Genomic DNA, 20,379 nt, shown 5'->3' with positions numbered 1-20,379 from the left:
TTGGGGGTGAGGCTGGAGCAAGGTGTGTTTGGGGTGTACCTGTGGGGAGCCCTGTCCTCTCTCGGCCCATCCTGCTTTCTGCCACCTGCCTCCCTTTTGCCTTATACATGCTCACAGCACAACATGTGGTTTTTTGGGGAAAGTGGCTCAGCACTTCCCCATTTATTAGCTTAGTATCTGCACAAGTTCTTTTTTTCTTTCTTTCTTCTTCTGTGTAAGAAGTCACATGATTAGTCGATCGGCCGGTCCCTGTCCAAATATTCACTGGAGCCTGGCGCGGCAGGCACCAAGGTGTGTCCTCTGCTGGGCAGGGAGGGGGCCAGCGTGTGTGGCGAAGAGTAGGTATCCAGCAGCCATGGCGGGGCTAGGACAGGTTCCACTTTGTAGGCAGCACTTTGCTTTGTTTCCGGCTCAAGCAGTGAGAGCTGCAAATGGTAATAATGATGATGATTTGGGGTGGGTGGGGGAGGTATAGCAGGAATGGCTTTCTACATCCATGCTGCTTGACTTGACTAACAATCAGTTTGCTCAGGGAATCTCTACAGGAGACTGAAAATAAGATGGCATCTATTTGAATGCTATTACTTCATTTTAGACTATTGTACACAGCATTGGTCCTCTTAAGAAAGGGCATGTTTGCACCCACCATAAATGATTGAAAGGGAGTGGAAATGGCTTCTGTACACCCAAGGACTAAAGTCAATTCAAGACATAATGTTGGATAAAGAGTTTATATAAATACTTTACCCTCCCAATATTGTTATGCAACTCCATTAGAGGTCGGTTGGGGAATTGTGGCCTGGTCTGCTACCGGCCCCTGGCTTTAAGCATGTGGCCCTCTGGATGATGATAGATTCCATGTGCCCCAGCCACTATTGCCAGGAGTGAGGGGAGCCAGAACTTCACAATAGCCAGAGGGCTACAAGCTCCCCACCCTTGCAGGAAAGCTGTGGGGTGGCAGGGGGGGTATTTGCCCAGGGCCCATCTCACTGGCTGCTGGAAAAAGATTGCTGTATAACAGAACCCCATAGTCTGCTATACCAGGCAGTTCCTTACAGAGGCTTCACCACACTGTGCTTTTGCAGTCTTTTCAGGGGTTTCTGGTGCTTTGTGTAGGGTGCTATGATGCCCCAGCCTGCATGTGTGAGCCGAGAAAATAACTTTTTAAGCCAAGCTTGTGCAAAGTGCCTTCCTGCCATCAGAAGCATTCTAAATTGCCTCAAAAGATTGGTCCAGGCGGTCCCTGGCTTGGAAGTTAACTCACGTCACTGAAGGAGGTTGTGAGTCAGCAAGTCCCCTGAAGGCAGGGAAGCTCCTTGGTGCTGGCATTGTCCAAGGAGAGGAGTGGGGGAGAACAGAAGCACTTACTCATCTGCCGGGAACGTAGGCCAAGGCTGTGGTAGTACAGCACCTGGGTCCAAATCACTGCTGTGGAAAGCCTGCAACGAGAAAGAGGAGACTTTGTGTGTGTGTTATTTCCCTTAAGATTTCATTAAGGCTTTTTTTTTGTAATACAATACAATACAAAATGAACAAAAACGAAAAGAGAAAGAATAATCCCAATAATGTCTCAGAGTAGAGGACAACAAGGAAAACAAAAGGAAAAAAGAGGAAGGAATATAAAAGGAAAAGAGATGTGAAAGGGACTTCCGATTTTCTGTCTCTGCCAACTCAGGATGTCCATGGCTTCATTCCATTCCTTCAACATCATAACTCATGCCATTTGGGTGTTTCATTCCTCTAGACACTGGTGCGAAGGACTTCTCCATTTCATTATCTGCTACCTCCAATTCTACCATTTCACTCTCCTGTTCTGGAAATCCTTTTTTGATATTGTTCTCCAAAGTCTCTGTGCTCTCTTTAATACCATTTTCCATTTCATCCTTCTCTGGTCCATTTTCATTCACCATTTCATAAATCTCAGCTCTGATCTCTCTTAACTGCTCATGCAATATTTGCTGTAATATGCCAACATTCAATGGAGTGTCCAACAATGTATTTGCCATACTGAGTGTTCTTAATCTTATTAACAGTTCAATATGCATCTTAAAAACTTAAGACCTTAAGGTCTTCAGAGCATTCCTTATCAAACCACATACTTTCAGTTTGAAATCAACACTTTTGTCAAAAAAACAGAATTAAAAATAAAAGATTTCTAACCGAACACCCTTGATCGTTAAATGATAAACTCTTCTTAAGAAGGTAGCTCACACACCAGATGTAAATTTCAACTGGCAGACAGAGAACCTCTTAGTTGTAATTTATAGCAGTCTTGAAGGTCATTAGAGAAAGGGAGGCTTTGCTGACCTTATGCCCTGAGGGCTGTTATATGGTTTGGGGGCAGGGCAGGATGAAAATTCTTCTCTAAGTCACTCACCTCCATCTGGGTTCTCAGCTGCTCAGTCTCCAGACATGGAAAGCAGCTTTTCTTATTCACACTATTTTCCCAAAATAAATTCAGTAGCTAAGATTTATGGCTTTGGCTATTATGAATCACTACGTAATCATCTCTTTTGGTGAACCACCCGCCGTTCCTCCTCCTGCAGTCTGAGGATCTGTGTTTTCAAGGAGTGGATTTGCCCAACACACAGGCTCTGTGGTCACTACCAGGCACTCCTTGTGGGTTGGATGCTGGAAGCCTACTTCTCTGTGCTCTTGCTGCAGAACTGCAAAAGCTTCCACAACAGCACTTGTTCAATGCCTTCTCATTAAATGATGTGGGTGGTCTGGGGAATCCTTGGGGCTGTCCCATCTTCTGCCACGTCTCCTGTTATGGCAATATTGGCCCACTCTGCATTTGTGGGTTTAGGGTTCCAGAAGTACTTTACTTTAAATAATAAATGCCTGCCTTGCAGGCTAACAGAACACCTTGCCACTCACTCATTACCTTCCCTGTTGGGAAATGGAGGCAGCCTACTGAGAGTGCCATCTGGACCCCTGGGATTATTGGCCCTTCACTACCGAGCCTTCCACTCACCTTGAGGCGCTCACACTCAATACGCCGCTCATCCACTTCACTTTTCAAGCGTTTATTCTCTTGCTGGAGTCTCTCCATTAGCCCATGGAGGTGGCTGTGGAAAGAAGCTGCCTTAACAAAGGGGAACAAACAGCCATGCAGCAGCCTTTGGACTTACACATGAGGATAACAGGACAAGGAAAGGAGGAGCGCCTGAATTTTAAAAACACCTCTTGTTCTGCACAGTATTTGGAGATATGGGGTGGAGGCAGGGGAAGTTGGGACCAGCAGGTGAGCCTACTGCCCACCCCTTGAGGAAGAGCAGAAGTGTGGGAGGCCTGGAGGAGGGACCCCCCCCCCCCCGCCCGTGTCAGCCTGCTGCACTTACTCCCTCTCGCCCGTCAGCTGAGCAATTTGCTTGATCTGGTCCCGGATCTTGTCGCCCAACTTCTCGTTCACCTGCCTGCAACGAGACACCAGTTGGGAGGAAGTAACAAGGGGCAAGGAAAGGTGGTAAGCAGCACTGCTAGAGCCCATTCCCACCCACCCCAGGAGGAGGAGGAGGCTGCCACAGCCAGGTGGCACAAACTCACTTCTGCTCCTTCACCCACTGGCTGACGTTGGCCACCACCAACTCACTCTCATGATGCAGGCGGTAGCTGTCGGCCCGTGCTGTCTCCAGGGAGGTCTGCAGGGATTCCACCTGCCAGGTAAGAAGAGGGCAGTCTAGGAAGGCCACCCTGGCATGGTTCCAGAAGCGCAAAGCAACCTCCACTGGCCCCTCCGCTCTCTTGCCCCTAAACTATTCTGAAAGGGCCAAAGAATGAAGAGAAGAGCCAGATGCAAACAAGACTCCCAAATGGCAACCACAAGGTCTCTGGTGAGCCACAGACCAAGAGCCCTGCTGCAGCAGGCTCAGAGCTCCATCTGGTGTGGCATCTGGGGATCCAAACCAGGTGCTGCCAGGAAACCCAAAGGCAGAGGATCAGGTCTAGAATGTTCCCCAGTGCCTGGTATTCACAGGTAGATTGCCTCTGGACAAGGAGGTTCCACAGAGCTACCATGGCCAACACCTATTGGCACATCTCTTTGTCTTGAGGTTATCTACTCCCCCATTTAAACCATTCTAATTGGCAGCCGTCGGCACACCCTGTGGCAGTGGGTGCTATCAACGAGTTCTACGCTGTGTGAAAAGGAACCTTCTTTGGTCTTCCGCAAATTCATTTGCTTGCCCCTGAATCTCAGTGGGTGGTCTCTCTGTGCCACCAGCAAAACCTCAACCTTGGACAAGTTCCACTTGAGGACAGCACCAGACCTTAGAGAGGATGTGGACAAGTGGAAGAGGATGCAAAGGAGAGTATCAGAGATGCTCAAGAACTTGGCAGGGCAACCGGCCCTGAGGAAAGGCTGGAGGAGAGCAGCAGCAGGTGAAGGAAGGGACAAGACAAAGCTGGAGGAAGCTGAGCAACAAAGAGAAGGAAAGGAGAGAAAGAACGAGATCAGCTGAGCTCCAACTCTGGAGAGAAGAACAAACCAAGGCTTATAGGGGCTGAAGGGTGGGGAGGGGAGGGAGAGTATTTGCTGGGCAACCTCAGTGCATGGGGTGCAACCAGCTCTGGCTTTGAGGCTAGACAGGCTTGTTGCTTTCACAACTCCCTGAGGCAGCCAGGCCAGCCTGTTGTGACCTTTGTTGTCACCTCAGCTTGTGAATGTGCCACCCAGAAGCCATGAGGACTCTCTTTGGATGCTTCGCTTGGGGCCTTCTTCCCCAATGACGGGATCTGCTTTCTTCCTAGGGGCAGCAGAGGGGAATGGTGCCCCTGGGGAGTCCGGGGGATGAGTCTCCTCCCCAAGCTTTACTTACGTCCCGGCTGGAAACCACAAACTTCTGCCGGAGGACGTTGACTTCGTTCTGCAGCTCTTCTCTCTGCCAAAGCAGCCCCAGGAGAGGACCAAAGGAAAAGCATCAGCCACCTGAGGAGGACTTGGCTGTGTATCCCTCCACCCTGCAGGGAGCCCCTCGTCACCTCCTCTGTCGCCTGGTGACATTTCTCCTCCAGCGAGGCCAGCTCCACCTTCATCACCACCAGCTCCTCGTCCTTTTCGGCCAGAGCCCGCTCGGCCGCCCGGTGCTCCTGCTGCCAGTGCTGCACTTGGCTGCCCAGGGCGCTCAGCCGCTCCTCGGAGGCACAGGCCTGTGAAGACAGAGGAGTTGCCCACTGGGTGAGCTTGGGCTGAGCAAGAAGGCCCCTCCAGCCCTCCCTCCCTGGGCCAGGGATGCTCACCTCCTGCTCCCTCTCCCTCTGCATGGCCAGCAGCTGCTGCAGCTGCTCTCGGGAGCCGCTCAGTTCTTCCTCCAGATGGTCTGCCCTGTGCTGGGCAAGCTGCAGCTCCGCCTGCAGGCAGGACACCTCCCGGGTTCTCTGCTCCAGCTGCCAAGAAGGGAGGGTAGAGGTCATTTCCCTGGCTGGCTGGCCTCCAAAAGGTGCCCAGGTTTGGCTTGGCCTTACCTGCTCCACCGCCTCCCTTTGGCTGGCCTGGCAGGACGTGGCCTGCAGCCGGAGGTCCTGGGCAATGTTCTTGGCTGCAGCCAGGGACTGGTTGCTCTGGCGCTCCTTCTCCTGGGCAGTGTGCAGCTCAGTGTGGAGCTGGGAGAGGGTGGCCTCCTGGCGCAACACCTGTGGAGTGGGGTGGGCGACGCAAGCCTGGTCAACCTACAGGAAGGCAGGCGAGGGCGGGGGAAGGTGGCAATGGCAGCACTCACCTCTGCTGTCTCCTGCTGCAGCTGCAACTGGGCGTGTTCATACTTTCTGCGGAGCACCTCCAGCTCCGTCTTCTGCTGCTTCAGCTGCTCACGCAGAACACGGCTCTCTGTCTCCCGCTCTGTGGCGCAGGTGTGCAGGCTCTGGGCTTTCCACTCTTCCTCCTGCAACTGCAAGGCCAGGGGGCTGTCAGCTCCTGGGAGACTTGGGACACGCCTCCTCCCTGCAGCCCTGCCCAGTGGCTCACCCTGCACTGGCTGCTCTGGAGCTGATGCTGCAGCTCCTTGCACTGCTGTACCAGCTGGCTCTCCTGCTCCTTGGCCCTTCGCAGCTGCCGCTGCAGCTCCTCCTCCTGGCGCTTCTGCTGGCCCAGCTCTGCCTGCAACTCATCCAGCACCGACTGGTTCCCTTGCACCTGTGGGCGGCACATACCAGAAGGCTTCAGGCTGCCACCAGCTGAGCTCTCCCGCAGGCAGAAGCAATTGGCTTGGCTGAGATGGCAGTTGCCCTTCAAGCCCTCCCACTTTCCCCTTCCCCACCTTCAGCTGCAGGCTCTTCAGCCCTTCCCGGCTGCTCTGTAGCTTCTGCTGCAACCGAGATGCCTCCTTCTGGTGCTGCTGGGACTCTTGCATGGCTGCCTGGTGCTGCTGCTTTGACTGACTCAGCTCTCCCATCAGTTGCTCCAACAGCTCTCTGAGGGAGGCAGAATCAGCAGCAAGAATAAAAACTCTGGGTCAAAGTGGTCCCATCTAGACCAGCCTCCTCTTGCTGACAGCAGGCAGCCCATCACGATGCCTCAAGAGAAGCCCCAAGCAGGACCTGAGGACAACAGCTCCCTTCCCACCCCTCTTTGATCCTTCACAACTAGTAGCCACGGAAGGTGCCCCTCCCCTTCTGCAACCCTTTCCCCCCAGAGAGACTCATGTCAGGGCCTAAGGAGACCCCCACCCCCTGCCATTTGCCACTGCAGCTGCTACCTTTTCTGCTCCAGCTCTGCTTCAGCAACGGAGAGCCTTTCGTTGAGAACCCGGAGCTCTGCCTCCAGCCGGCGGCCAGCCTGTGTCTGATGTGTGAGCTCTGTGAGCCGCTCACTCAGCTGCTCCTGGGCATTGTGCAGGCTGCTCTGGGCCAGCAGCACCTGCTCTTCCTGCTGCACCAGCTCCTGGGCTGTGGGGTGGAGGGAGGGTCTGAGATGCTGGCAGGAGCCCCAAAGGGGAGCAGAAGAAACCAGCAGGTGGGCTGGCTGAAGCATCCCACAAGGCTCTGGGGAGGTGGGAGAGGGGATGGGTCCTCGGCTTGCTTCTCACTCCCACCTTTGCTGCTTTGCTCCAACTGTTGCCACTGCCCAGTAATCTAGTCTCAATGTTACTGACGGGAATTTCTGGCCTCCAGCCTCATATGTCCTGGCCCCACTCACCAGTTTTCTGGTGCTGCTCCTGGCTCTCGTGCAAGCTCCGCCGCAGGGCCTGTGCCTCGGCGCACAATGTGGCACACTCTGCTCTGCTGTGCTCCAGCTCCCGCTGGGCCTTCTGCAGGCTGGCCTCCAGGTGATGGGCACGGGCACGCTGCTGCTCCACTTCCTGCCCCTTCTCCTGCAGGGTGCTGCAGGCGTGCACCATCTCCGCCTGGGACTTCCGCAGGATTGCATCTCGCTTCTGGATGGCCTGTGGGAGGGAGGGAGTGCAGAGAGGGAGTCAGCCACAGACAAGGACCCACACACCCCAGCAAGCATCCCAGCAAAGGCAGGCAGAGGTGCTCACCTGCTCCCTTTGAGCAACCAGCTTGCGGCTTTGCTTGAGCTCCATCTGCAGCTGCTGGACCTGCTGCTGCTGCTTGTCCCTCTCAGCTGCTGCCTCCTCATACAGGCTTTGCAAGTTCAGCTCCAGGTGAGCCAAGTCTGGAAAAAAAGGTGGCCTCTTGCTCAGCACTAGCTGAGCCCAGCCCGACGTCTGCTCAGGCCAAGAGTGGGACCTGGCCTATGTCCTTGCTACTTCCACTCATTCCTACCGTTCAGAGCGCTGCTCTTCTGCTCAGTGACCCTCACCAGCTCCAGTTTTAAATCCTGCACCAGGCCCTGGTACTCCTCAGCCTGCCGCTGGTGCTTAGAGCTCTCCTCTTCCTCTTTCAGCAGCTTCTGCTCAGAACAAAGAGAACCGCAACTCAGCCTGGAGCCCTACATCTCCAGGGCTCCCCCCAGCACCCGCCAACAAGTGTTGTGGCCCGAGAGCAGGGCCTACCTGCCTGAGGGTCTCTGCAGCGACTATCTGGCTTTCATAGCTGCCGTTGGAGCAGCTGTGAGTTGCTTTGTAAGAAGCGAAGTCCCTGTGCAACGTGGCCAGCGCCGCCTCTTGGTCTAGGAGCTGAAGAGCACACAGCAGTCAGTCAGAGGTGGCTCCCTCTTCCGCTGCCCGTGGGGTTGGGGGCCAAGGCCAGGCTCACCTGGACACGGTTGGCTGCCAACTGATCCTGCAGTGCCTGGATGGTCTCTTCAGAATGGCAGGCGAGCTGCCGGCTCTGGGCCAGCTCCACCTGGGTGTCGCGCAACTCCCGCATCAGCTGCTCAGCGGTGTCTTCCGCCCTGCTGGCCTGCCAGCATTTGCCCTTCAGCTCCTCCTGCAGGATCTGCTGCTCCGCTTGCAACCTATAGAGGGCCTCGTCCTTTTCCTTGGCCTGCGGCAACAGGGCAAGCGCAGCTTAGGGCCAGGAAAGCAGCCAGGCCCCCATTGCCACCGCCTTCCCCTCTGAACCGGGGCCCCTACCTGGCAGGCGGCCTCCTCCTCCAGGCGCTGCAACTGGCACTCCAGCTCCCCAGCTCTGCTCAGTGAGGCCTGGAACTTCTTCTTGTAGAGCTCCAGGCTGCCCTCCAGGAGGGTGCTACTGCTCTCCACCTGACCCAGCTGCTCGTGCAGGTGCCGCTCTCGCTCGCTCTGGCAGGACAGCTCCCGCTCCTGCTTCTGGGTCACTTCCTCGTAGTAAAGGAGCTGCGGGGGGAAAGGGAGGTAGGCAACTCTGGGTGGGAGGGTAGGAGTGGGGTGTGGGGTGCAGCCAGCTGGCTGGACTCACCTGCTCCTTGAGGACCTGGCACTGCTGAAGCAGCATATCCAGGTCCAGCGTCTGCTTCTCGATCCGGCACTCGCGGGACTGCAGCTTGCTGAGGTTCTCCTGGTTGCGCCCCTTGCAGATATCCAGCTCCTGCTGCAGGCGCTGCAGCTTGTCTTGCAGCTGGTCCATGTTGGCCTGGTGGTCCTGCCGGGCAGAGAGCTGTTCACCCCGCAGCTGCTCCAGGGCGGCGGCCTTGCTCTGGCTCTGCAAACAGCACAGCCGGGGGGGGGGGGTTGTCACGTGAGTAAGAGGAGGGGTGCCTTGGAGCTTGGTCTCCTCTCTTCCCCACGCAGCAAGGAATGGATCTGGCCCCAAATTGGCTCCTTCCCCCTGCAGTCAGGGGTTCTGGGTGTGCACCTGGAGGAGAGGCAGCCCACAAGGATGCAGAGAGGCTGAAGACCGTTGAAGGGAAGGGATTCAAACTTTAGGGGGTGGCAGGAAACTGAGATCAGCTGGTAGGGAAATGGGGGCCTAACTGAGTTTGCAACCACTCCCCACCCCCACCCCCCGCCAGAGGGCACGGACCTTGCTGAGGGAGGACTCCTTCTCGTGCTGGAGCTGGCAGATGAGCCGAGTCTGCTCCACTATTGCCTTCTCCTGCTCAGTGCAAGAGTCTTGCAGGCTCCTCAGCTCATCCTGCAGGTGGTGGAGCTGCCCCCTGAGGTGGTTCACTTCGGCCTCTTTACCTGCAAGCTGGCAGTGCCAGGGGACAGATGAGCATCCTCAGGAGGCTGCCGGGCAATCCACACATTCAGACCATTCATCCTGCCCCTTCTCTCCCTCCCCTGGCCTGGCTCTTTTCCTCTGCGCTATGTGAGGCAAAGCCCTCCGGACCCTCATGCACTACGACCCCAACTGCTGCTTGTCAAGATAGATCCTGAGCTGCCGACTTATAGTCAATCCAGCTTCTGGAACAGATGAGAGCCCAGAGAACTTCACTGTGCATTGCCCTGCAATTTGCCTGCTTGTTTCCAAACAACCTGCTGAGGACACACAAGCCCCTCCTGTGACCTGCCCTTTGGTGATTCATCCTCTGCGGGGGGACAGTCTGCTGTCCTTGGGACTCTTCCCCTGCTCAGAGAACACTGGGGAGGGATGGAGGGGGGCCTGGCTGCTGGTCACCTTGGGAGCTCCACCCTTTGTGGGCTACTTTTTCAAGACTGCGACAAGGAGGCTCTCCGTCCCCAAAATGTCACCTCATCCTTCCCTTGCACCCGCTCCTCCTCAGCTGCTTTCAGACATCCCTGAAGTTTCACAATCGTCTGGTCACGGAGATCAACCTAGGGGAAGAAGGGCCTGACTAAGAACTGGCAGCTTGAGGGGGGGATTCCAGAGACAATGCCTAGAACTTGGAACCTTCCTTGGGTGCTGCTGCAGCAACCTTCTCCCTCTGGCAGAAAGAGCAACAGGAGGCTGCTGGGCCAGGAAGAGTCTTGCCTGGGAGGCCTGCAGCAGCTAGCCAGCCTACCTCTCGCTTGGAGGCTTCCTGCTGCTCCACCAGCGCTGCCATGCTCTGGGCCAGTTGTTGGTGCACTGCGTGGGCGTTAGACAGCCGCTCCTGGCATCGGGAGAGCTCGTCCTGTGCTGCTTGGAAGTCAGCCTCCTTCCGCTCCGCCCGCTCTTCGCTCTGCTGCAGCTGCATCCAAGGCCAGGCAAAGCACCACGTGAGAGGATGTGGAGGGAAGGAGGCCGCAGAGAGGCGCACCAGGGGGAGGTCCCACCACACACAGAAGTCCCAGTTTGGAGGTGGAAGAAACTGGGGCAAGCTGGGCTGGGATTTGGAACAGAGTTTCTCTGGGCTTGGAGTGAGAGAGGAGCAGGAGGAGGAAGAGGAAGGCTCACCTGAGTCTGGCAGGTGGAAAGCTGCTCTTGCAAGGAAGCCAGCTGCTCCTTGGTCCTCTGGGCCTGGCAAGAAAGAGAGAGAAGGGCTGAGCCGAGGCCTCAATCCCCTGAGCACTTGGCAGGGACTTTGAGCTTCAATTGCCCAGCCATCTCCCTCCAGTGTGCGTCTTGCTCACACACAACCTTCTGCAGGGCACTTAGCTCCTGGTCTGTCTGTCTGCAGCTCCTCCTGTCTGCAGAGGATGTGGGACGCGTGCTGCTGTGTGCTCAGCAGCTCCTTCTGCTGACCCACCTGGTCCCAGGGAAAAAGGGCCAGGCCAAAAAAACATCCTTAGCTCCTGAGTGGGTGGGTTTCTCTGGCCCCTCCCAATTCACACTGGGCTGTACCTCACTCTGCAGCATCCTCAGCTGGTGACGTGCCAAGGACTCTTTCTGCTGAAGCTCCTGGATCTCCTCCTCCCTGCTGCGGACTCTGGACTCGGAGGCAGCCTGGGAAGCCCGAGAGGCTGCCAAATTTCCCTGCAGCTGGTGGATAATGTCCTTGTACTGCTGCACCTGCCATGGCAACAGCGTTTGAAACAAGGTAAGCACAGAAGAACCCTGCAAAGCGGCTTTGCTGCTCAGTTAACCCCAGAATTGCCCCTCCTCCAAAAAGTAGCAGTGGCAAAGGATTTGAGACCTGCCGTTCTCGCCCCCACCCCATATCAGTTTTTAGATGAAGGTTTTGGAGGGTATTGGGGAATTACTGAGCCTTTTGTTGTTGTTGTTTAACAGGCATTGCTTTTCTTGATTTCCTGGCTTTAAAATTATTTAATGGGTTATTATTGTTTGCTAATAAGGTCAGAAGGGTCCTGCTGGATCAGCCCCACTAAAAAGCTACCTTATACAGTGGTACCTCAGGTTACAAACTTAATTCGTTCCAGAGGTCCGTTCTTAACTCGAAACCGTTCTTAACCTGAGGTGCGCTTTCGCTAATGGGGCCTCCTGCGTTGCGATTTCCGTTCTCATCCTGGGGCAAAGTTCGCAACCCGAGGTAACTACTTCCATGTTAGCGAAGTTTGTAACCTGAAGTGTTTGTAACCCGAAGCATTTGTAACCCGAGGTACCATTGTAATGAGTAAGGTCAATGGTCCATCTAGCTCAAGATTGACACAGACTGGCAGCAACCAGTAGGCAATCTCTCCCGGCTCCACCTAGTGATTCCACCAGGAATTGAACCTGTGTCACCCGAGCATACAAAAGCATATGGCCTTGCCCAGCCCAGCCCCATCTGGTCCTCAGTGGCCAACCAGATGCCCCCAGAGGGAAGCCCACAAGCAGGGCGAGAATACATTAGCTTCGCTCCTCACTTGTGATTCCCAGCAACTGGGATCCAGAAGTTTTACTAATTCTGAGGCCAGAATACAGCCATCTTTGTCCTTCCTAGAGTGTGTATGTGGAGACAACAGTTTCCCTCTGGATCTTTCCCTTCCACCAGCTTTCGGTTTTGCCCACAATATCTATGCTCGCCTCTAAGACAAAGAGCTCCAACTTATCCATCTTGTCTCAGAGGCTTCTAGCATTACATCGTTATCACTGGGAGCCTCTGGGAGGAACCCAGGGATGGAAGCATTTAAAAGAAATCAAAAGAGCCCAAATGCCCAGAGACTGCAGGGAAGAGAAGGGCACGTGGTCCTCTTGGGACAAACCTCCTTCCCTCAAGCACCTTGGACTAGGGCAGGGGTCTGCAACCCGCGGCTCCGGAGCCGCATGTGGCTCTTTTACACCTTTGCCGCGGCTCCGGGGCGGATACTAGCGAGGGGAGGAGGCGCATTGTGCGCCCCGACACTCCCCACTGTGGCGGGCGCTGCACTGGCTGTGACGTCGCATGGGGGCAGTCCGTGCGTTAGTCACGCACCGTCCCGACGTCACCTTCCCGCCCGCCCACCCGCTACATTGTAAGGGGCATGTACGCTGGTCACTGTTTTGAAGGGGAGTGAAGAACACACACACACACACAAAAAGGTAACTTGTTAATTTAACATTTATTTCTATGAGGAGGAGTAATTCTGAGGGGTCAAACAAAGAAATAATAAAAAGTGACAAAAAAGTTATTTTTATAATGACGAGTTTTGCGGCTCCCGGTTTTTTTTCCTTCGGAAACGGGTCCAAGTGGCTCTTTTTGTCTTAAAGGTTGCAGACCCCTGGACTAGGGCCAGGAGAGGGGCACAAGGTACCTGCTGCTCTGCTGCTTGGCTGTCAGCTGCTGCTCTTGCCAGCTTCGCCATTTGCTGCTTTTGCTGCCAGATCTGGAAGACAAATTGGGCACCTGTGGCTCTTTCGTGGCAGCCATGGCCTGAAAGTGAGCATCTAGCTCAGGGGATCCTCAGGCAGGCCAGCCAGTCATGAGGGTTTTCAGACAGGGAAAGCAAGGTGTGAATGCCAGAAGCCATCAATGGGCTCCCAGGAGGTCTTTCCAAGCCTTCTGTCCTGCTCACTTGGCTCTCTGCTCTCTCTAGCACCAGGCCTGCCTCCTCCACTAGGGCTTGCTACATTTCCAACTCTTGCACAGCCTGCCTGCGTTCAGATGCCTGTGGGCAAGGAGTGTAGGCTTGGGTGAGGCCCCCAGCATGGCTCTGTGGGATGGGATGGCAGCTCACAGGGCAATAAAACAAGCTCTGTGGCTCCCACTGCCTGCCACTCTACCAGGTTTCTGCCTGCCCCCAAGTCCTTCATTCTTGGGATGGGGGGGACTCCCATGCACCCCCCTGTCCAGGTGGTCCAGCACTCTATACCTGCTCCCTGGTTCCCTGCAGGTCCTCCTGCTGCTCCTGGACTTGGATCTCCAGCTGGCAGATGAGGCCTTCCTGTTCGGTCATTTGCTGCTGGAGGGCGCTGTGGGTCTCCTGGAGTCTGTGCAGTGCCTCGCTCTGCTCCGCAGCCTGGAAGGGAACACAATGGCATGAGGGCCTCCTCCCACTCCCTCTGGGTCTTTGGCAGGGCTAGGAGCTCCCTGCCTCAGCCCTGAACCTGACTACTTCACTGGGCAAACCTGGCACCCTTCCAGGTCAATGCAGGACTGCCTCTTCAAACAGAAATTGGACTCAGATGTGGAGGGGCTAGAGGAGAAAGGGGCGCCCACTTGCAGAACGCCCTCTGCAGGGAACCTTGCCTGGGGCCACATCTGATGTCTTTCTGGTGCCAAGCAGAGACCTTTTTAAAAAAATTAGCCCAGCACACCATCAAGCTGGTCTCAACCTAGCATTTTAAAAAATGATGTTATTGTTTCTGTTCTGAAGAGCCACCTCCTCACTCATGAAGTGCTGGGAACTCTGACTGCGTATCTCAGTGCAATATTCAAATGAAGGTCAGTGAGAGGCAACCCCACTGGAAAGAAGCACAGACCTCTTGATGGGGATGCTTCCTCGCCTTAATTGGGAGCATCAATGAGGAAGCAGGGAAGCTACTCCCAGCCCACACAGCCCACAGTCACTCTTGCATTCACACACATGCCTCTCGGGGGCAGTTCTCATGACCTACAGGTAGAGGAGGCTTGGGTCAGCCATGAACTCCTGTGCAAAATGAATACAGTCATTCTGGAGGAAGGGCGAGGAGGCCATAGGGGCCGAGAAGGCAGGGATGATGGCAATCTCCTGGGCAAAGGCCAGAAATGCAGATGGAGGCCACCCACTTTCAGCGGTCGGAGGACCACCTGTCCTGGCAGAAGCCTCTTGGTCTGCCTGGGAGGTGGCTAGAACAGATGCAATCCAAAGAGCCTTTAGAGGAAATGGACCTGTTGTGGCTCTTGGAAGCACTAACCTTCTTTGCCAGATGCAAGACAGGCCGACCGCTTTCCACCGGGGCCCTCCCTGCTCCTCTGCCACTCCAGAAGCAGAGGAGGAAGCTGCCTTGGCTCCCCTTTTGTGGCCCTCCTGCTCTCTCTGCTCAGCCACCAAAGAAGAAGTTGTCGGCAGTGAGGTTTTAATCCCTTCCTCCTTGCCAGCTGCAGGCCCAGCAGAGGATCAATAGTGTTTAGACAGCCAAGGAGATCCCTTTCCCTCCTAAAGCACCCGATCAATAGCAGCCTTTCCCCTCCTTTTCCCCTCCCTCCACGCACGAAAGAACAAGCGTCAAAGAACCGGCGCCTTTGGGCTGATTGGGATGCCCAAAGGCAAGGAGTGGTTGCTGGCCATATGCGCCCACTGGGAATCACAGCGCAAGTCCTGGCTGCTTCAGACCCAGCGGGTCCAAAGAGACATGAGGTCTCATTTCTGGGCCAGATCCTGAGTCCAGAGTGCTCCTGAGAGCTGCAAGAGTTACTTCATCTTCTGGACTTTTCCGAACTGCAGCATGTGGGATGGGTAGCTAAGCCTACTCAGGAAGAGGCAGAACAACATCCTCCTCATCACGTCCTTCCACAGGGAGGGCTCCAAGCCCCAGGCATCTTATTCCCTGGTTCTCATGCTTTGTATGGCTGGACCAGTCCAAGGTAAAGGACAGGCAATGTTGTGTGAGGCTGGTGTGTCACCTGGAAGCACTGCCGCTGCACCTTGTGGAGAAGGATGCTGAAAGCAGGAGGCACCTGGAGGAGCCTGCAGCGCTAAGCGAGAGGCACGTCCCACCCACCCCCCTTGCTGTGGAGCGACTCAGGCAACGGCAAGAAGCCACCGAGGAAATGCCGCCTCCCTTTAATTGCTGCCTTCATGTTATTCTTTTCAAGGCTGTGTTAATTGAAATTAAACAGCTGCCACGTTCTGGCTGGGACAAAAGCTGGCTCTGCTCTGCTCCTTCATGATTTAATGAAGACTGACATGCGGCGAGAAAACAACAACGGCTCACATCTTCCCAGATGCCAACAAAGCGTGGGGAGGGAGCAGGGGGCCGGCCCTCCCCACCCCAAAGAACCGCATCCCTCGGTTGGAACTGCACCTCCAGGGCACAGACCACATTGCCTCTGAGTTCTTAACACACCACCAGCCTTAAGGAAAGACGTGGGTGTATCAGGTGGCAACTGCCAGGTGCCCTGTGCTTGCCATGCCAGGCACAGACCTGTGAACTTCATCCTCAGGTGTGCTGCTGCTGGCTTGTGCCATCGCTCCCTGGCGTGTCCTCTTGGGAGGATGGAGCCTGTGTGGTTCACTCATTGCCTGACCTTGAGTGCTCTTCACATCCCCAGTCAACCCCAATCTGGGCCTCTTCTTTTCTACTAGAAGGGGTTCCCCTGTTGGCACTTAGCAAGCATATTGGGCAAGTGGGGTGGTATCTAACCTAGGCAAGAGGGAGTCCCCTGACTTGGCCTTGGTCTGAGAGGTTGCTGCTGCTCTGTTTGCTCTGGGCAGTCCCACCCTGAGTTGTTGGCTCGGTGGGCCCCGCTTGGCACCACAGGGGCACAGGGAGCACTTTCATGTCTGCCATGGGCAACTGTTGCTTCTGGGCCAAAGCACACAAGGAAGGCCTTCAAGGGCCTGCTCACAGGATCACAACTTGCTGAAGGGTGAGGAAAGTGTACTTCTGTCTGCTTGGGGATTTCACCATTGTGTGGAAAGAGATAGATCAGGGGTCAGCAACCTAAGGCCCATGGGCCACAAGCGGCCCATGGGGATCATTTAACCAGCCCACGGACCCCCGCTGCCCGCTCGGTCAGCTCCCATGCACCGCGCTGAACTGGCGCGGAGCAGAGTGGGGACCGCCTTCCGCGATGCTGGCCAGCTTCCCATTGGTTGCAGGAAGCTCCTGCAGCCAATGGGAAGCTGCGCACACCTCCTCCGCACTGGAAGGAGCACCAGAAATAGTGTTTGCATGTGCGTGAACACTCTGGCCCACTGAGGCATCTGCGGGACTGTGAACCGGCCCAAGCCACAAAACTTTGCCGACCCCTGAGACAGATGAAAAGAGAAGCCCAGGACAAGGGTGTGGGGCACCTGGCTGGCTGGTTAGATGGTGGGCTGATCCCACCCGGGACCTTGTGTGCTTCCCGTGTCAGAGGCGGTATGAAGCCTCTGAATACCACTTACAGGGGAACCCAGGCAGGCAGCATGCTGTTGACCTCGGGTGTACATCCCTCACAGGGCATACGGCTGGCCACTATTAAGAACAGGAGGTCTCCATTGGTGTGATCCAGCAGCCAAGCTCCTCTTAAACCTGGGTCTCAACAACAGACTTGGATCCTGAGCCTTTGCTACTCCTCTCGTCTTCAAAAATGGAAAGGAGAACCCCCTTCCTCCCCTCTCCTCCACAAACGGGCCTGACAGGCACAGCACTGTTCAGCACAGCAAAATATGCAAAATGACGCATGAGCACAGACCTCATTAACACCCGCCTCCAACATCATTAAGATGTTTCCAAGAAAATTAATTGAGAGACTCATTAAAAATAAATTAAGAAAAATGTGTTGCAGAGCGCTTGCTCTGAGCTCGTAAATCACAGCTCGAAGCTCCGGGCTGCTGTGCAGACAATTAACGCCGGCCAATTTGTTTTACCCTGACTGCGAAAATTAGAAAGCAGACGTGGAGATTAGATTAGGGGTGTCTGTCGAGTGGAACTCAGAGTGCATATTTTAGGATACAAAATGGAAATTAGGAAAACAACAAAGGCCGGCCAGATTTTAGTCCATCTGAGGGGCTGATGGGCAGAGATGGGGAAGGGCAGCAAGAATCAGGCTTGGCTGGTGGAGAGCAACCCCCCCCCAAAGATGGTAGCTATCAGGGGCTGATTTGAGCAGAGATACCAGCTGCCCACCACACAGCATGGAGGGAAGGGGGTTCCCAGCCCTTTGGGCTGCAACACATGTTCCAATTCCCCCAGCAACATGAACAGAAAGAGTCTCTGTCCTGCACTCAGGCCCCTCCCAGCTCTCCTGGAAGTCAGTTACTGGAAGATCTGTAAAACAAGTCTCAGAGGTCTCCAACCCCAAAGACTGCTTGATGCAGGAAGTGGGAGACCAGCCCTGGTACAGCAACTCCCATGCAGTCTAGAGCAATACATGATCCTCTGGGCACCCCATGGGCCTTGGGATGGCACACCATGAAGTTGTTGGCTGACTTGGTACGCAAGTCAGAGAAGAAGGAAGGGAGGCAACTTGTCCTTAAACTCAGTTCTACACTCTGGCCCTTGGCCATAGCCCTTGCACAGGCTAGAGGAGGCATTTTCCTGCCCATCTCGGGACTGCAGCCTGACCTGAGGCTTCAGAGGCTCTTGCAAAGTTTAAAGAATTCAGGAAGCATCAGCAGAAGGAGGAGCAAGCTGCTTGTGCCAGGGAGAGGCTTGATCGAGTGCCAAGGAAGACAGAATGGCCCTCTCACCCACCCCAACCCAGGACTGGCAGCCACCCCCAAGTACCCAAAGCAAGAAGAAGAGAAGAGTGGATGCTGAAGTCATTTCTGTACTTCAAAAGTCAGGCAGCTGCCAGAGAGGCAGGCAGAGTGTTAGAGAAGGACAATGAAAAAGGAAGAAAATGGCAGAAGAGTCTCCACTGAAGGAGTATTTGAAGAGGTGACATTAAACTCAAAAAGGAATTAGAACGAATTATCTAATTAAGCATACACTTCGCAACAGATCACTGGGGTCAGGTGGCATCAGCCCAAAAGGTGAATGGGACTGGAAGACAGCCAAACACAGCACCCATTTTTCTTTTTTTAACAAAAGAAAACTGAGAAGGAATCCAGAAAGTACAAGGCAAACATCTAGACAACAGAATTAAGCCGGGTGAGATTTCATCCTGTGGTGAAAGTCTTGCTCCATCTTAATGCACCAAGAGAAGAGGTGGACGGGAGGAATGAGCAGGTAGCATTTCCTAAGGAAAGAGTCAGCAGTGTCATTTCAGAGAAGCCCTGAGCACAGATCTCAGCGCCCTCCTGCCTTACACTGAGGACCACCATGGCTGGCCCAGAGTGCTGGCAGCTTAGCACTGAAGGGCCAAAGAACTGCTATTTATTACTAAATCCAATACTAAGGGGTGCTTGAGACTCAGGCCACTGGGGGTGGGGGTGGAAAGAATGAAGTAAGATTAGAAAGAAGTTTAAGGGGCTGTGAGCACAACCACAACCACACACCTATACTCCCTCATTGCCTCTGGTGCTCTTTGCTCGCTTCTGGCTGGTGTCTGGAGAACATTTTCAGGGCCCAGCTACAGCGGTGGAGGGTGGCAGGAAGCCCTGTGGAGCAAAAAATCTTCCTAGCAAGGGCCCCTGTTTGATGCAGCCGGTGATGTAGACATCTCACCCACCCCTGGCCAAGAGTTATAAAAGCAATGGGAACCTGTGTGTAGCTGCCTCCATTTTGGCTGCAGTTAGTAATTAATACAACTCTTGCCTGTCCTTTCCTGCACATTGGCAATGCTGGGGGTGGGAGGATTGGAGTTCCTGAAAAGGACAGCAGGGGTCTCCCTCAGCCTTTGCAAGCTCTGCCTCTGCCGTTCCCCCACACCCCACCGCATCTACTGCATAATTTCAAAATGGCAGCTTTTTGAAAATTCACCTTGATTTCCAGACATGAGAAGTGACTCATCCCGCAGTGACTGTCTGGCAGAGGGATGGGATCAGACAGCAGACAATGAGGGACGGGACGCATTAACAGTGTCTATTACAGAGCCCTCAAAAATACCTTTGTTCTGTCAAAGATCCCATCATTTGCTAGTTGTGTTCCTCTGAAAGCAGGGAATTAAACACACACACAGATTCTGACACACACACCCTCCCAGGGATGCTGTGGGGAGAGGGGGAAAGAGGCAATGCTGCCCCATATCTGTGGATTCTCAAAAGCCAGAAAGAAAAGACGGCAAGTTGCTCCCTGCAAATTCAGCAGCTGACAGGCACAGAATAAAAGGCAGCCATCCGCAGCTCCATTCCCACCTAGAGCAGAGTCTCCTCACCAGAGGCAGAAGACAAAACAGGGCTCGTCCTCTCAGCCACTGGACCTCCTGGTAGAAGCCCAGCACTTGCCTGTCCCATTGCCCTCCCTCCTTCCCAGGGTTGTGGAGCTTCAAGGAAACCTTGACTGGGGAAGCAGTCAAAACTCACACTTGGCACCTCTGTTTTTGCAGGAAACAGCAGGCAGTTCTGAATGCAGGCATGTACACACCTCTGCCATGCCACACTGGCTGCAAGTGCATGCCTTGAGCAGTCACAGCGACACACCCTCTGGCTGGTGCTCAAAGACAGGAGGAGGGAGGGAGGGTGGGGAACTGAGCAACTCCAGCAGTCCAGGCATGGCAAGCCAGATGTGTTCAGTGCCGGACATTTCGACTCCCTCCTTCTGTCAGACTGACTGATGCACCACATAACCCCAGCTCAATGCTTCTGGTGCTGTGAGGACCATGACCATGTGGTGGAAGGCAGGCAGGAAGGCAAAAGAGTAGCTGCTCAAGCAGCCTTCCAACCCTGAAGGGCAACTCCATGGCCTCCTAGTGATCAGGCTAGCCCCTACCTGCCTCTCTGAAGAACTCCTTTCTTCTCATGCCTTACTGAAAGCAAGCATCAGGGAGAGCTGATACTAGTAGACAAGCTGGCAGCTCTTGGAGCGTCCTTTTCTCACCCCAGCCCTTCACAACCTTTTGCCTCCACAGTACCTCTGAGAGGGCCAAGCTGTATTTGCTCCTCCAGGTAACTGCTTCCGCTTCTGGTGCCGCCAGCCGAGCTGTTGCTCTTTCTGTCTGAAAGAAAAGACCAGACACACAGCTGGTAAAGAGGCTCACATTCCCCCTGGGAGCAGCGAGGGCAAGTGAAGCCCCTCAAGAGCCTC

The 20,379-nt window shown here is 54.7% G+C and overlaps 1 protein-coding gene and 1 long non-coding RNA gene across 8 annotated transcripts in view; one reads left to right on the top strand and one right to left on the bottom strand.

Annotated features, from left to right (window-relative positions):
- Positions 1–126: 126 nt before the first annotated feature.
- PMFBP1 (polyamine modulated factor 1 binding protein 1) overlaps positions 127–20,379 on the bottom strand; it is an 81,120-nt gene continuing 60,867 nt past the window's right edge. For 3 of the 7 annotated variants that reach the window (XM_079986599.1, XM_079986598.1, XM_079986603.1), the window contains 28 exons: positions 20,207–20,290; positions 13,437–13,583; positions 12,879–12,950; positions 11,050–11,217; positions 10,663–10,725; positions 10,289–10,456; positions 10,017–10,100; positions 9,346–9,513; positions 8,782–9,024; positions 8,478–8,699; positions 8,158–8,388; positions 7,956–8,078; positions 7,726–7,852; positions 7,479–7,615; positions 7,136–7,382; positions 6,696–6,885; positions 6,258–6,411; positions 5,966–6,133; positions 5,721–5,888; positions 5,467–5,634; positions 5,242–5,388; positions 4,984–5,151; positions 4,821–4,883; positions 3,550–3,659; positions 3,345–3,419; positions 2,978–3,071; positions 1,369–1,439; positions 127–425 (listed from right to left, as the gene is read on the bottom strand). In XM_079986599.1, coding sequence (XP_079842725.1) covers positions 365–425; positions 1,369–1,439; positions 2,978–3,071; positions 3,345–3,419; positions 3,550–3,659; positions 4,821–4,883; positions 4,984–5,151; positions 5,242–5,388; positions 5,467–5,634; positions 5,721–5,888; positions 5,966–6,133; positions 6,258–6,411; positions 6,696–6,885; positions 7,136–7,382; positions 7,479–7,615; positions 7,726–7,852; positions 7,956–8,078; positions 8,158–8,388; positions 8,478–8,699; positions 8,782–9,024; positions 9,346–9,513; positions 10,017–10,100; positions 10,289–10,456; positions 10,663–10,725; positions 11,050–11,217; positions 12,879–12,950; positions 13,437–13,583; positions 20,207–20,290 — 3,921 coding nt within the window. In that variant the 3' untranslated portion in view covers positions 127–364. The other 4 variants (XM_079986601.1, XM_079986600.1, XM_079986602.1 and 1 more) reach the window with 4 other exon arrangements.
- Positions 10,347–15,410, top strand: LOC307221882. Its single transcript, XR_013841577.1, has 3 exons — positions 10,347–10,484; positions 11,062–11,245; positions 13,458–15,410. It is a non-coding gene; the product is annotated as an uncharacterized lncRNA (long non-coding RNA).

Source organism: Podarcis cretensis (assembly GCF_951804945.1).
Source record: "Podarcis cretensis genome assembly, chromosome: 8".
Lineage (NCBI taxonomy): Eukaryota > Metazoa > Chordata > Lepidosauria > Squamata > Lacertidae > Podarcis > Podarcis cretensis.
This window is presented reverse-complemented; position numbering and strand designations above follow the sequence as displayed.